This window comes from Mastigoproctus giganteus, chromosome 11 (assembly GCF_048544385.1).
Source record: "Mastigoproctus giganteus isolate SK-2022 chromosome 11, ASM4854438v1, whole genome shotgun sequence".
NCBI classification, from domain to species: Eukaryota; Metazoa; Arthropoda; class Arachnida; order Uropygi; family Thelyphonidae; genus Mastigoproctus; species Mastigoproctus giganteus.
The window spans coordinates 174,392,157-174,408,332 of NC_143585.1; the positions used below are offsets into that span (position 1 = coordinate 174,392,157).

The 16,176-nt window shown below is 37.3% G+C and overlaps 1 protein-coding gene across 2 annotated transcripts in view; it reads right to left on the minus strand.

Annotated features, from left to right (window-relative positions):
• The window catches only part of LOC150078580 (voltage-dependent calcium channel subunit alpha-2/delta-3-like), a 1,140,037-nt gene that overhangs the window by 861,155 nt on the left and 262,706 nt on the right, over nt 1-16,176 (minus strand). For both annotated transcript variants that reach the window (XM_090384275.1, XM_090384274.1), the window contains exon 8: nt 3,922-4,072. In XM_090384275.1, coding sequence (XP_090240401.1) covers nt 3,922-4,072 — 151 coding nt within the window. The remainder of the gene's footprint in view (nt 1-3,921; nt 4,073-16,176) is intronic.

The window sequence follows — 16,176 nt, forward strand, 5'->3', positions numbered from 1 at the left end:
AATTTACAGATAAAGGAACCACTAGGTGGCAGTGATCACTATGTACTGGTGTGGGATTTACTCAGATTTAACTACCATCTTTAAAGGGAAGGGTTTTTGCTTTCATAACGGTGACTACAGTGGTCTCAGCCATTTTTTTAAAATTCTATACAGTGGTACAAACTGATGATGTTCCGAACAGCAAATTCAAAACGGGAAGCATTCAAGGAATTAACCTTGGAAGCTAATAGGCTTTTCATACCAACTAAGAAATATTGTTCTCTTCAAGGTTTCGGCCCAAATGGATGTCAGATGAACTAATGAGACTCCTGGCAGAGAAGAAAATTGTTTGAGTACATATAAATTTTAGGCAACACAGAAGCTTATGGTAGATATAAGCTAGTTCGTAATCAAGACACAAAGGAGGTTAGGCAAGCAAAGGCAGATTATGAGAAATCTTTGGCAAAGGATGCAAAAAAAAAAAAAAAACCAGCAAAGACTTCTTTACTTATATAAACTCTAGAAGGAAGGGGAAGAATCAGATTGGTCCACTCGATAATGATGGTTTGACTGTTGATGATCCTGTTCAGATAGCTGACAAAACTTAATGAATATTTTGCATGTAGATTCACACATGAGGAATTCTGTAGTGAAGAGGAGAACAAAAGCTTAATAAACTTCTGTTTAATAAGCTTCTGCATAAGGAACTAAATAGTTTATTAATAACTGAGGGTAAATTAGAGGAGAAATTGTTAAAGTTAATCATGAGAAAGGCACCTGGAGTGGATGGGATCTATCCAGTTATATTAAAGGAGGTGACAAAGAAAGTAAACAAACCATTAGCCATAATTATGAGAGCATTGTTGGAATCAGGGCAGGTGCCCATGGACTGAAGATGTGCAAATGTATCTCCAATTCTGCAACGGAGGATCAAAGGGTGACACGAGTAATTACAAGCCTGTTAGTTTAACTTCTGTTCTGATGAAAATAAAAGAGACACAGTTGATAGCTAAAGAAGCATTGTGGGATCATCTAGACAAGACTTCAGTAATAATCCAACAGAGTGTGGGTTTGTTAAGGGGAAGTCTTGTCTGACCAATTTGACTGTATACTATGATGTGGTCACAAAGAAACTGGATGCTAAAAATAATTTTGATATCATATACTCAGATTTCAGAAAAGCTTTTGATACTGTTGCACATGAAAGACTACTGTACAAATTGGAGCAGTATGGCATTACAGACAAGTTGCTGCTATGGATAAAGTGATGGTTGAGTGGGAGAAAACAGAGAGTGGTAATCAATGGACACTGCTCTTTGTGAACTAGTCTTATTAGTGGCATTACCCAGGGTTCAGTGTTTGGCCCAATGTAGTTTTGTATATTTATCTATGACATTGATGAAGGTATATCAGGCTTAATGACAAAGTTTGCAGATGATACAAAGGTTGGTAGGGTTGTTAATGACAGTATTACACTGCAACAAGATCTAGAATAGCTGGCAGATGGGCTGAGAAGTGGCAACTGAAGTTTAACATTGACAAATGCAAAGTACTGCATATGGGTAACAGTAACACCAGAGAACTGTAATAACTGTGTGGTACTACGCTCAGGGTAGTGGAGAATGAAAAAATCTGGGGTTAATTGTGCAGTCAGATATTAAGTTTTTTGAAAGTGCAGACAGGCTGCCAGAACAGGTTCTGTATATCTTGTCAATGATATACAGAAACTTTGCTAGCAAGGATAAGGAAGTGATTATCCCCTTGCATAAGGCGATGGTCAGACCACACCTTAAGTACTGCATACAGGTCTGGAGACCTCATTTCAGGAAGGATGTACAGTTGTAGACAACTGTACATCCTTCACACGACTGGTGAGGGAAACAAAGGGGTACCCCTTACCAAGAAAGGCTTAAGTTCTGGAAATTGCAGCATTTGGAGACTAGGCATCTAGGAGGTAATCTGATTGAGGTGTATAAGGCTTTTAATGATTTGAGTAGGCTCAGTGCTGGTGGGATTCTTCCTCTTCCTCAGATTAGAAACCTCAGGGGGCATAAAATGAAATTGAAGAAAGACAGTTGTAGAATAGATGTGCAGAAATTTGCCTTTAGCCAGTGAGTAGTTAGTTGCTGGAACAAATTTCCATCTGTAGTTGTGGAAGTTGATAGCTTAAATAAATTCAAGGAAGGAAGGAGTAGACAAACAAACTTTAGGAGCAAATCGATGGGTAAAATGAGAAAGTTTTTTATAAGCTTGCTTTCTTGCATCATATGCCTCTGCTAATGCTAACTATCTTATAAGTTAGTGTAGTCTGTTTGGTGTGAATGAGAAATAGTAGATACTGTAATATTCTGATACGAAATAGCAAATGGTTGTATAGTAATTGGCATATTTAAAGCTTTGCTTTGTTTGCTTGTCGTTCGGTTTATTGATACATCAGCCCATACTGACCATGCCCACTCAGCTAGTCATCTTCTTGGTAGTATGGTTACCTCTGTTCATTAGCAACTGATATTTATCTTGTGGTTATTTTGGCATATGTTTGTTTATCAGTATGGGGGACAGAGAAGGATTCTTTGCCTTTGGTCTGTTAAATTGTTCAGTTTTATAATGCTGTATCTTTTTTTCATATTTCCAAAGGGGCACACTTGGGGAAACACTCTGGATGTGCTTCTTTGCAGTTAAAACAGTTGGGGTTGTAGCTGTGCATTCAGTATCAGCTTGTGCAGTGGATCCACATGTGGTACAGGCAGCTGCTCCTCTGTAGGCTCTCCTTCACTGTAGAAACTTCTGGAACTTGTAGCAGTGTAAAGAGTTTGAGATGTAGGTTTTAGTATGGCAATTAAGGTAACCAGCTTTGATCACTGTTAGTGGTTTTAATGTTGTCAAAAGTAAGGATTATGAGTCGGAACTAGAATACCATCCCTCTTTGTTATAATAATTCGCCTTATATTGATGACTCCTGGATCTTGCAGGTCTTGTTTTAGACTGATGAGGTTCCACTTTCTGATGTGTTCAGGGGAATGTGTGGTGAAACGATAACAGAAGTTCCATCAAATATTTTTAGTTTTTGTAGTTGCTCAGACTGACAATTGGTGACAACTTTAAACATATGTCTCCTGATCTTAAGTGATGAACTGTCTTGGGGGTACCTATTATGCTTTCTATGAATTTGTGCACTGCAGAAAGTTTTCCATTTGGTTCTTCCTGAGTTGTTTGTTATTTAGGAGCATTAGCAACTAAGGCCATATTGCTTCGGGGATATGCGATGGTCATTTCCTGACCTTTCCGCATCCTCCGTATTTGGTGGTCATGGGCTCGAACCCCGGTCTAATCAAGAAGCATGTGCTACACACTGCGCTCCTGCCCACCTGGCTACGGAGGCACCTCTTCCTGAGTTGAGTGAATAAGGAAAGTCAGAGTTTGGATTCTGTCTGTCTCAGTCTTTTGACGTTTTGCTATAACAGAATCCTCTTGTTTTTGTCTTGTAAGGGTTTGATCTGTGCACATGATGGATTTCTGGATTTTATGAAGTCCTTGCTCCATTTTATCCTGGAAATGACAACTTTTTCTCCCTCCAGGTTACCAGCCCTGCCATACTGTGACCAAGAGGTAGAGTGGCCAAGTGTGACTAAGTGGAGACAGGCGCACTGCCATGTTGTAACCAAGTGGTAGAGGGTTAGTATTAAAAATATGAAAAAGATGAAAGAAAAATAAAGAAAGAAGGTTTTTTTTTTCAGTAAAGTGATTTCTTTACTGAATACTATCTTAGTATGTGCTTCTTAAAACAAGGAAATAATTTTATTTTTTCAAGGGAGTGAGAGAGCAGCAAATCACTGGCAAAGACAATTGATTACAAAATGGTTTGACACCTGAAGCTGATGTATGTCTATTTCAATTATTGTCAGCATAGCCTTAAGAAACTATTTAACAGTTATAACATACCCTGAGAATTGTGACAAAGTCATTCTCACTGAGTGTTGCCAATATACCAATAATAACGTTCTTTGCAATCTCCTTCCTCAAGCCTGTCATAGATCCACTACCATCAACTAATATTACAATATCTTTGGAAGATGCAGCAGCTTGAACATACCTAGGATGAATCAGATAATTAAAGATTAATACACACAATTTATGAAGTTATACATATTTAGAAAATAAATGGCATTTGAGACTTAACAGTGAGGTCATAAAACTTAAAAAAATAAATAAATAATAGACTAACTGATATCAGATAATTCAAAGGATTCAAAAAATACAAGGATCACACCAATATAATATTCCACATTGTTCTTTAAAAGTTATACTTACATCTAACAGTACTCTAACATCCTATCTCTTATTATGCTAACAAAACTAAAATTGTCTTCCCACATGCAGTGTTACAGCAGCAGCAACAGCATCATTAAACATGGCCACCATCTCCAAGCATATCGGCCAGAGGCAGCATGCTCTTATTGAATTCTTAATGTGTGCGATTAGGTTAGATTTACAATTTTTTAGCACATTAACAGCATCGGCTACTATGCACCAAGACAACAAAAGGAGTTAAAAATAAATTCTGGTAACCTCTGAAAGAGGTTACCAGAATTTATTTTTAACTCCTTAGAATTTATTTTTAACTCCTTAACCTCTGAAAGAGGTTACCAGAAATTATTTTTGGTAACCTTCTGGTGAGGTAACCTGTAAAAGAGGTTACCTCACTAGAATGTTATATAAGTAAAGGGATAAAAGGCAGTATATGTAATGAAAATATATATATTCAGTCAGTATTTTAAACATGTGTGTACAAATTAACAAGTAAAAATTTAAAACAGCTGACATGTCACTGTCGGATAAAATCTGACTGACTGTATAACAGACCTGGCCAACCCAACTCATTCTGCAAACAACCTTGATGAACTACAATTTTCCATGGTATGCACATAAAATAAAACAATCTTTTAAAAATAAAAAATTAAATGCCATAAAAATTTATTTTATTCATTCATTTGCTTTTCTTTGCGATCTCAATTTTTTTAAATAGATTTAATTAAATTTTTTATTTTAAATCACACAATTTTTTAAAATCTACTTCAATATTGGTAGTTGCACATCTTAATTGATTTTCCAGATTTTCATCAGTTATCGAAGCTTGATATTAAAATATTTTTAATAAATTTCATTTTTGAAAAGAATGTTTCCCAAATGTATGTGGATCCAAAGGCGCCTCAATTTTTTATGAAAAAAAATCTTAATTTGGGATACTTAATTTTTCCACTGTCACATACATGTTGTAAAAGTTGAGTTTGATGTTTTTTTCCTTTCGAGAGGTCCAGTCTTCTCTTCACTTGTACTTATTCAGTAACTCACTCAACTGATGTAAGAAGATACGAATACTGTTCGGGACCGAGTTCTCCCTCCCTGGCATTTCCGTGATGCAACATGGTTCAAAGAAGGGAGAGGGCTGGGGATCCGGTGGAAGTACAGCTGGTTTAGTATTATTTTTGTCATTATTTATCATGCCTAGTGCAGATAGTAAATAATTTCCCACTGATGTAGTCAATAGTATAAAAATCATCTGGTGAGCTGCAAAAAATAATGTGGTGGGCCATATGCAGCCCGCAAGTTGGACAGGCCTGGTGTATAAGGTTCAGTCAGATAGTTAAAAGTAATAAAAGGAGTATCATTAAAATCTGTGAAATCAGTTAAAATAAGCTCAATGGATATAGTATATAGTATTATATGTAATGCAGCTCTGGGGGGGGGGGTTCCCTGAACTCCACATTTAACTCTGTGATGGCAGGCGAAGGCAGATTATGAGAAATCTTTGGCAAGGGATGCAAAGAAAAACAGCAAAGAGTTCTTTACTTATGTAAACTCTAGAAGGAAGGGGATGAATCAGATTGGTCCACTTGATATCGATGGGTCAACTGTTGATGATCCTGCTTAGGTAGCTAACAAACTAAATGAATATTTTGCATCGACATTCACACGCGAGGAGTTATTTAGCGAGGGGAAAGCCAGAGGTGTATTCAACTCTAGCAGTAAGCTAGAGAATCTTGTAATAACTGAGAGTAAAGTGGAGGAGAAATTGTTGAAGATAAACACAAGAAAGGCACCCGGGATGGATGGGATCTATCCAGTTATATTAAAGGAGGCAGCAGAGGAAGTAAGCAAACCCTTAGCCATAATTATGAGAGCTTCCTTGGACTCAGGGGAGGTACCCACAGACTGGAGATGTGCAAATGTGACCCCAATTCACAAAGGAGGATCAAAGTCTGACACAAGCAATTATAGACCTGTGAGTTTAACTTCTGTCCCAGGAAAATTAATGTAGGCACTAGTTAAAGAAGCACTGCAGGATCATTTAGACAAGACTTCAGTTATAGCTCAGACACAGCATGGTTTTGTTAAGGGGAAGTCTTGCCTAACCAATTTTATTGGATACTATGATGCAGTCACAAAGGAACTGGATGCAGGGAATAACTTTGATATTATATACTTGGATCTTCAAAGGGCTTTTGATACTATTGCACATGGAAGACTGCTGCACAAATTGGAGCAGTGTGACATTGGAGGCAAATTGCTGCTGTGGATAAAGGGGTGGCTGAGGGGGGAGAAGACAGAGAGTGGTAATCAATGGACACTGCTCATCGTGGACTAATGTTATTAGTGGAGTCCCTCGGGGCTCAGTGTTGGGTCCATTATTGTTTTCTGTATTCATAAATGATATTGATGATAGTATATCAAGCTTAATGTCGAAGTTTGTAGACGATACAAAGGTAGGCAGGGTTGTCAAGAACACTACTGACACTATGCTGCTGCAACAGGATCTGGAAAGGTTGAGCAGATGGGCTGAGAGGTGGCAAATGAAGTTTAACATTGACAAATGTAAAGTACTACACATGGGAAACAGCAACCCCAGACCAAAGTATCAACTCTGTGGTACTACACTGACAGTGGTAGAGAATGAAAGGGACCTGGGGGTGGTTGTGCAGGCAGATATGAAGTTCTCTGAGCAGTGCAGATGGGCTGGAAGAGTAGCTCATGGTGTATTGTTAATGATAAATAGGAATTTTTCTAGCAGGGATAAGGAGGTGATTATTCCCTTGTATAAGGCAATGGTCAGGCAACACCTGGAGTACTGTATACAGGTCTGGAGGCCTCATTTCAAGAAGGATGTAGAGCTGCTGGAACGAGTACAGAGAAGGGCAACAAGATTAGTGAATGGAACAAAGGGGTGCTCTTAGGAAGAAAGGCTTAAGTTTTGCAAATTACATTGTCTGGAGACTAGGCACCAGCGAGGTGATCTGATAGAGGTGTATAAAGAATTGAATGGTTTGAGCATGCTCAATGCTGATGGGATTCTTCCTCTTGCTCAGAATAATCACCTGAGAGGGCATAAATTCAAATTGAGGAAAGACAGATGTAGGATAGACGTGCGGAAATTTGCCTTTAGCCAGCGAGTGGTTGGTTGGTGGAACAGACTTCCATCCCTTGTCATGGAAGTTGATAGCCTAAATAAGTTTAAGGCTCAGCTGGACAGGTATTTTGAACAAACAGAGGGGTGAAGTGGAAGTGGTTTTTTTTTTTTTTTTTTTTTTTGGCTGATGCTGCATAAGCTTGCTTTCTTGCATCAAATGCCTCTACTAATGCTAATGCTAATGCTAATGAATGCAAGCACTAAACGTCAGATATTGTAGGTTAATGTGTGTTTGTGTAGTGTTAGTGAAGGTTGTTTTTATTGAGGTCTATTGTTCATCTGGCCTCTAAGCCTAGGGGCTTGTGGGGAATGCTAAAGCTTCTGGTTTACTGCCAATCACTATGAGGAGGCAGGCCAGGTCAGTAGGGAGGGATAGCTCTGGCGGGGCAAACCCTGGGGTGGCCAAAGCATCCAGGGAGAGCCCAGAAAAAATATAAAATAAAATTTTTTCTGGGAATCTTGAAAGGAAATATGGGGAGATAGAAGGAGGTCGGATAAAGGAGGTAGAAGGCCAGAGGGGACAGTAGCGGAGGTATCCTCCTGATTAGAAAGGGGAAGCAGTAAGGGAATGCCCATCCTGGCCTGAAGGAGGGTAGAATGAAAGTAAGTAGTGGGGTGGGAGCAGTGGCGTGCTGGAGTTGGCTCGTACAAGCCGGTTGTTAAATTTTCAAAAATTTTGTGAGCTGGTTATTAAACCGACAATGGCTATAAACTGTAGAGTGGCATGCACTTCAATCCACAATGGCTAGCAGCATTTAGGCAATAAACTTGTATATGGTGACAAGGAAAATTCAGCCGGGGCGCACTTATTTCAGCACCCTTTTGTGTTTCCTTTCCCCCACCCCTTTCCCTATGTGGCAGCTTGTGTATGGGTTATCTCAGGTAGCAATTTTACGGGAATATTATTTCCAACAAACACCTTGCTTCAATTGCATCCCGTTTTCAAGAGTTGTTATTGCAGTGAAGTGAAAATTACCAGAGTGAAATTAACTAATTATTTCTGTAATTTCTATTCTATTTACAAAATTGAAGCTCTCAATATACATAAACAGAAATGTTTTCTTTGAGGTCCCAACTTTAAAATTCCAAAAAGTCTATTAATTAATGTGGAAACTGCAAAAACAGCAAAAAGTTCAAGTATGTTTTTTTTTAAAATAATTAGAAAATGCAATCAGGCATTGACCTTGATTATAGAATGCATCACTGAATTTATCCGAATTTCTGGCATGTGCTCCACCGCTGGCTAAAAGAAATTATGAGTCACATGGAGCAGTTAGTGATGTGGAAAGCCTCGTCACTCACAAGCATGATACAGGGAAAAAAAAAAATTGCAAGGAACTGTTCCTTGGCATAAGAAACATAACCAAAAGAATTGCAATGAATTGTTTTTGAAAAACAAAAAGATTGTACTTCCTTTCTTCAGTGTGTACTGTATCTAATAACACAAAAATCAAGGAAATTCATCTATCGGAAGCCACACTGGAAATGGCAAAAAACTGGTGTAAAACTGATAACACTTCAATACACATTTAATAAAAGAAAAGTTTGCTTTATTGTAATTGTTTTTAGGGAACAATATCGGTACATCATGTTTCCTGGTTGTATATTTTTTCAAAAATATTTCTGGTGATAGCTGCATTATAAATTTTGAAGCTGGTGTTAAAGGAATTGCGCATAAACATTTGTAAAATCAAACAGAGACATAACCAGGATTCTTTGTTAGACATTCACAAAAAAAAAAAGGGGGGTGCCAATCACCTGTTATTTTGGTTTTAAATAAGAGGTGCCTGAATATCAGTATATATCTGTATTACAAAAACATTATATTAAACGACATATAAAGAATAACAACAACCTATTTATAAATGATTATTTTATTAATATATTTAATACATTTTTTTTTATTCGTTACACACGTACAGTTAATATTTTTAAAAACATTGAATAAATACTTATGTAAGTTGCACAATGTATATTACTTTTCTAAAAATGCACCACAATACCAGATTTCAGTATCAGGAGGGTACAGTGTACCTGCTGACCTAACCTTGGCTATGCCACTGAACAGTAGTAACATTCATTATTATTATTGTTGGCTACATGGTGCAAGGAAGCCTTAGGCTTATTCTACACCAGCCAAAGAAAATTCCCAAGTTACCCTGAGAGAGAAAGTTTGGTTTGGTTTGGTTTAGATTTTTATTGACACATTAGCAACTAAAGCTATAATGTGCCAAAGAGAGAGAGAGAGAGAGAGAGACAGACAGAAAGGAATAATCAAGAAAGAGAAGTATGATGATATCCAGCTCAGGACCTTGGGTGTGCCAAGCCCATACTCACCAGATGTGAGTCTCTGGGGTGAATTTTGCATGGAAAGTAATCCACTACAGTCAGGGAAGTTCCTGTGGAATGCAGCACCTGGGTGCCAATTGCAATTTGGCACCCCCATTCAAAATTTTCTTCATATAAGTTTTCAGGTACTCCTTGAACAATGACATCTGGATGCAATGCACACCTTGCACTCTCAGGACAGCCCATCTCTGATTCTCCACTACCTGCACTGTAAGAAGTGCAGGTAGTGGAGAATCAGAGGATCATGATTACTTTCCACAGGCACTGTGCCGTTAATAAAATATGCTTTACATTTAACAGTCAATATCAAATTTCTATTTTTTCTCTAACCCAAATACAAAATATCTTTTCTTATTAATTGTACTGCTAGGTTTTCATTTTTTACTCAATTATACAAATATAGCACAGGGATAGGTACAGGGAGTGCTTTTTTCTGGGACAGTGCGGAACGGTACGGCATACGGGCACCTTTATTAACAGTGACATGTGACATTTGGATTTGAAATTTGTAATATTCAGTGAATTTTTTTCGCATGTTTACTTACTATTCAAATAAGCTTATAGTTATTTAATTAAATTTGCATTTTTCACTGTCTATTGTTAAGATATTTGCTCTATAAAACTTTATAACCATTTTTAGAATTTTAAATACTCAATTGGACCTCTGTTTATGAACTCCTTTACAGCTAATTTTTCTATTTACAAATTTTTTTGAATTCCCCTTGGTAATTATATTTAAAATAGTTTTCATCAAGCAAAGAAAATTTTCATATTACAAACAAATTAGGAGAGACTTAAGGATATGCACTGTTTGCACTTCTGGCCTTCAGGAAATTAGTGCTGCTGCTAAGCACGAAGTAGGGGAGCTAAAGGGATTGTCATTCTACAACTTAGTGGTACTCATAAAATTTATCTGACTACCTATCCCACATACCGAGAAGTCGCACTGGTGAACAGCTAGCAGTTCAAGGGGCATTCCCAAATTCTCTAACAGGGCAATACTGTAAGCGGAATATATAAAAAAATATGGAGAGAATGATTTTCTTTTACTCCAAATAATCATTTGTTGTTTCACAGAAGTGCGCATCCACCCTTTCCATAAATTTTCCCTATCTCTGTTTACCTTGCCAAGTACCTGAATATCTTAATGACTCAGACGTTTTGGACAGTTTCAAAAAAATATATAAATAAAAGAAAAGAAAAAATTCAAATTTAAGAACTAGTGACAATATTGATGACATGAGAAAGAAAATGAGGACAACAAAGGTATTAATTCTATATTTGTTTATTTAAAAGGTATTAATACCTTTTAAATAGTATTAATATCAAAATTAATAATGATTAATTAAACAAAAAATGTGTTCAAAATAAATGACACTCATTAAGCACTTTAAAAATAATTAATTTGTTGATTAAAAATGATTATGTTCAAAATACCACACATTTATTGTGTTCAAATAATGCCACACATTAAGCACTTTCGTGGGAAGCAACCATCAGAAAAAAATATCAAAGCACGGAACGGAAAGTCATGTGGTTTCTCAAAGGATCACGGGAAGTAACCAGCACCCCTGGTGGCGAAAATATGGCAGAGTCCAGGATAGGCAAGTCATGTGATCCACACGTCGCACGGAAGCATCTGCACCAGAGATCATGGGAGACAGATGGCACCGCCTAGTGCGACAGCAATTAAAATTGGTTCAAATCACTAGTACCCCCTATTTCTTTTAGAGAGCCGGTTGTTAAAAATCTACCAGCACACCTCCGGGTGGGAGCCACCCAGGGTAGGGGAAAGGTAATGGGAGGAGACCACCCAGTGACCATGGATGCTGACCATGGATGCTGGCATGGTTACCATACTGGCCAGTATGGTAACCATGCCAGCTAAGAGAAACAACCAGCAGGGACCATGAGGTCACTGGGCTCCCATGGCCATCATTCTGTCCAGTGAAGAGACAAATCGAATATGCAATTAAAAACATTTATTCTTACAGTTTTTTTTTTTCCCTTACATTTTCCATTTTATAGTTTTTCATACATTTTTATATTTTGTAATTTTTTTCCCTACATAATATAAGACACAACACATTTTATATTTCTACTATGATGGAGGCAGTACCATCATAGTATTTTTACCTATTTACAGCTTTTTATACCTTATTTTATTTTTTTATTCATCCATCGACTCTTTCACATCGGAAGGAGGGGTGGTTATGCAGTCAATATAATAATATAATATATATTTATAATTAACTAACAACAATATTTAATTTAATCTAATATAAAACAATAATTTACTGTAGGTAAATAGTCAATAGAATAACACTCACTCATTTATTTAACATTTACAGCAGGCCCCCTTTATAACGTGGTTTGCTTTAAGCTGATTTTATATTATAACCCATATCTGACTATAACACTGTGACAGATCACTATAATGCTCTTTTACAGATTGCATTTTTGGCATATTTAACGAAATCGTTTCATTTGATGGGGCCGATAGCTTGAAAATGAAAAGCAAAACAGCATTAAAATGTTTCCCACGGCAACTCGAAAAATTTTCCCACGCTGAGTGAAATTTTCTCGCACGCTAATTTAATTGCAGTACAGTGACTTGTTACATATTCTGAGATCAACATTTTCAAAACTGATCAACTATATTGCTTGTAATATTTGCGTTATTTGCATTTATCCAAAGTCTAGTCATCACTCAGTACAGTATTAGACATTGTGCGTAATGGACAGTTTACTCGAACATTGTATATTGATTAATGCAACCAACGCATTTACATTTTTGAAGAGTTAATAATGGTCAATAAGAAAGAAAAAGCAACGTCTGGGCGCAGTACGAAGACTATAAATGTAAGAAAAAGACTGAATTTGAAAATTAAATTAGACGTTTTGAAGCAAATCGATTCCCGTCAATGACAAGCGGATGTGTGCCATAATTTAGGACTTGCAAGTTTAACTGTAAGAACAATTGTAAAAAAATAAAGAATTAATTTTAGCAGCGGGAAAGATAGCTGTTCCACTGCAAGCAACTAGGGCTAGGCCGGTTATTAGGATTGAAATGGAATGACGTTAACTAATTTTATTGAAGATAATATCCAATGCAGAATTCAGTTAAGTTAAATATTATAAAAGAGAGAGAGATTAGCCAATATGATGATCTGAAGAAAACTCACCTAAAAAAAAAAAATGTGGAACCATTTAAAACTGGTAACGGCTGGTTGAATAGATTTAAAATCTAGGGGAGAAGCCGCAAGTGCAGATCAAGGAGCCGAAAATTTCAAAAAAGAACTTGTTAAAATTATTGAAGAGGGGGTATTGTGTGTTATACTTCTCAACAAGTTTATAACCTAGATGAACCAGGACTTTTGTGGAAATGAATGCCTAAAAGAAGCTTCATATTGAAAGAAGAAAAAAACATGCCAGGTTTCAAAGCGGCGAAGGATCGGGTGACTTTATTGTTGGGTGGTAACGCTGCGGAGGATTTAAAATTAATACCCCTTTTAGTTTATTTAGAAGAGGGCCAAATTCAACCCAAAATCGGCACATTTTTCATGATTAAATTCATCAGTTAAATTAAATCAATTAAATTTAATTTAGATCAATTAAATTCATGATTTTAATTGGAATTTTAAGTTTAATTTTGTAAGTAGTAAGTAGTTACCACACAATTATATACGTATGTAATGCAGAATATTTTATATGAAAAAATATTCAAATATTAAATATTTTGACCGACATTTGTGCATCTTTTCACTAGCGTTTATTATTGATTAGGAAATATCCTATGGCACCGACCACAACTCACAAATACATATGTTACCTTATGGGAAAACAGCGCTTGCTTAGCGCGGATTCACTTAACGCTCTGTTTTTCCAGAACAAATGATCAGCGTTAAGCAGGGGTCACCTGTATATAATAAAACTTCCTTTCATACCATGCTTTATCACTTGTGTTCACTTATTCTGTTCTTTTGCTCAGTGTAACACAGATATCCTCTCATACACATTTTCATATTTGCACTTCAACATTTAATTCTTTTACTCAACTACACATTCATTTGTTCACTTACTCAATGCAAGTTTCACATTCGCCTCAAGTTTCAATTCTTCATATTCACCACAACATTCAATCATTCACATTCACCAGAACATACAGTCATTCCCACAACATTCAATCATTCACATTCACCAGAACATACAGCCATTAACACAACATTCACTCTTTCAAAAAATCTCGCACACACCTTCATTCACTCTCACATTTGTCTCTCACACTCTTTCACATTTGCCCATTGCAGAAACCATTACTCACATTTGGTCACCACTTCTTTCACCCACACACCCATGCATACACTTGTTTTCCTTACATTTATACTTTCTCATTCACCCTAACACATGACAGTGTCTCTCAGCTTACTAATATTTTTCAGCTCAGAGGTAACTCCAGCTACAGGCACAATTCAGCCTCTTATATTGTCTGTTTAGTTATGTTATCTGTCCTAGCTAGTGTGAAAGACATACTATGATGGAGGCAGTACCAGCCTGCACTAGTTCCCATTCAGTCACATTGGTTATTTTCCTGCTCCCAGGGGTCCCCAACCATAGGCAAGAGGTCATATTTGGTTGTCCAATCCAGTAGATATGTTGAATTAGGGATACCCTGTCTGGTTAATCCTGTCATTCTCTGGGCACGGGGAGAGAGAGAGAGATATGGGCAGTGTAAGTCTACGGGCTATTATTTGGTACTGGAACAGGTTTTAGTGAATGTCTCTGCAGATTTCGTCTAATAACAAACACTTTTTGAGCATATTTCGTGCAGGCCTGATATAGTCTCTCCTCCAATATGAATAGGAGTTCTTGGCCCCTAAGAAGGGGACCAATTTCTGTAATAAGTTGATTTCTTTGTATTTAATATATTATGCAGTCATACAAAACATGTGACCAGTCCTCACTTTCAGCACAGGTACAGTTGGGATCATTTCTCAGTCCCAAGGATGCCAATTTGGCATTGAGAGATCCATGACCAGTAGGGTAAACAAGCCGTGAAGAGTCCCGGGGCATACTACTTAGGTGGCTTAGCACTAACTATTGCCACCTGTGGAAGACACTTTCTGGTGAAAGCACCATTGGTTTGTTGCTCCCATTCAGTTTGCCATATTTGATGTAATTGGATAGCAATTTGTTTCCTTTCTGCCTTGATGCTACTGGCAAAGTTGACGGTAATTCCGTAGAGATTCCCCTTTTCAGTCCGTAGTATAGCTCTTTCTTTGCTATTTCTAGGTAAAATGGTAGAGTGCTGGTCAACACTTGTAAACCTAGGATACTCATTGTGCAACATGCTCTGGGTGTTGTGGAGAATATTGTTCTTTGGATGCTATTTAATTTTGCATGTGCAACATGCAAAATTAAATAGCATCCAAATAGACCATTAAATAGTCTTCCATGTGCAACAGTATCAAAAGCCTTTCTAAGATCCAAATATATAATATCAAAGTTATTCCCTGCATCCAGTTCTTTTGTGACTACATCATAGTATCCAATCAAATTGTTCAGGCAAGACCTGCCCTTAACAAAACTATGCTGCGTCTGAGCTATAACTGAATTCTTGTCTAGATGATCCTGTAGTGCTTCTTTAACCAGTGCCTCCATTAATTTACCTGGAACAGAAGTTAAACTAACAGGTCTATAATTACTTGTGTCAGCCTTTGATCCTCCTTTGTGAATTGGGGTTACATTTGCACATCTCCAGGCTATGGGTACCTCCCCTGAGTCTAAAGAAGCTCTCATAATTATGGCTAGGGGTTTGCTTACTTCCTTTGTAAGCAAACCTCAAATTCATCAAATTTATTTACCAAACTCCTAGCATTGGTGTACACACAGGTATACATGCACCTGTTTCTATTCTTGGCTACCCTAACACAACCCATGTGTTTACTTGTACCGCAATGACTCCCAGCAGTCTCTGAAATATCCTGCATCTTGTTTTTCAGGCTTCTGCCCATTTCAATAGAAGCAGTGCAAGAATCACTTCCACCTCTGCCAGTGGCTACTGTTAATCTATTAGTCCTTGTATCCCCCCCCAACTAGCAGTTTTCCGACCCACCTAACTCTGCCTCAACAGCATCAGCAAAAATTCTTGCACCCTTTCTATTTAAGTGTATCCCATCCCTGTAGAAGCAATCTCTCCTGTTAACAAGTACAGTCCAGGCTGAAAAAAATTCTACCCCTTGAGCCTTGCACAATCCCTCCAGGGCCGAACTGATCGAAAAGGCTCTCATCATATACTCCCTCCTATTGTATCTGGGTATTTAAATGATGCAGGATTAAATATATCTAGAAAGGAAAGGATTGATATCAGCTAGTAATGATAT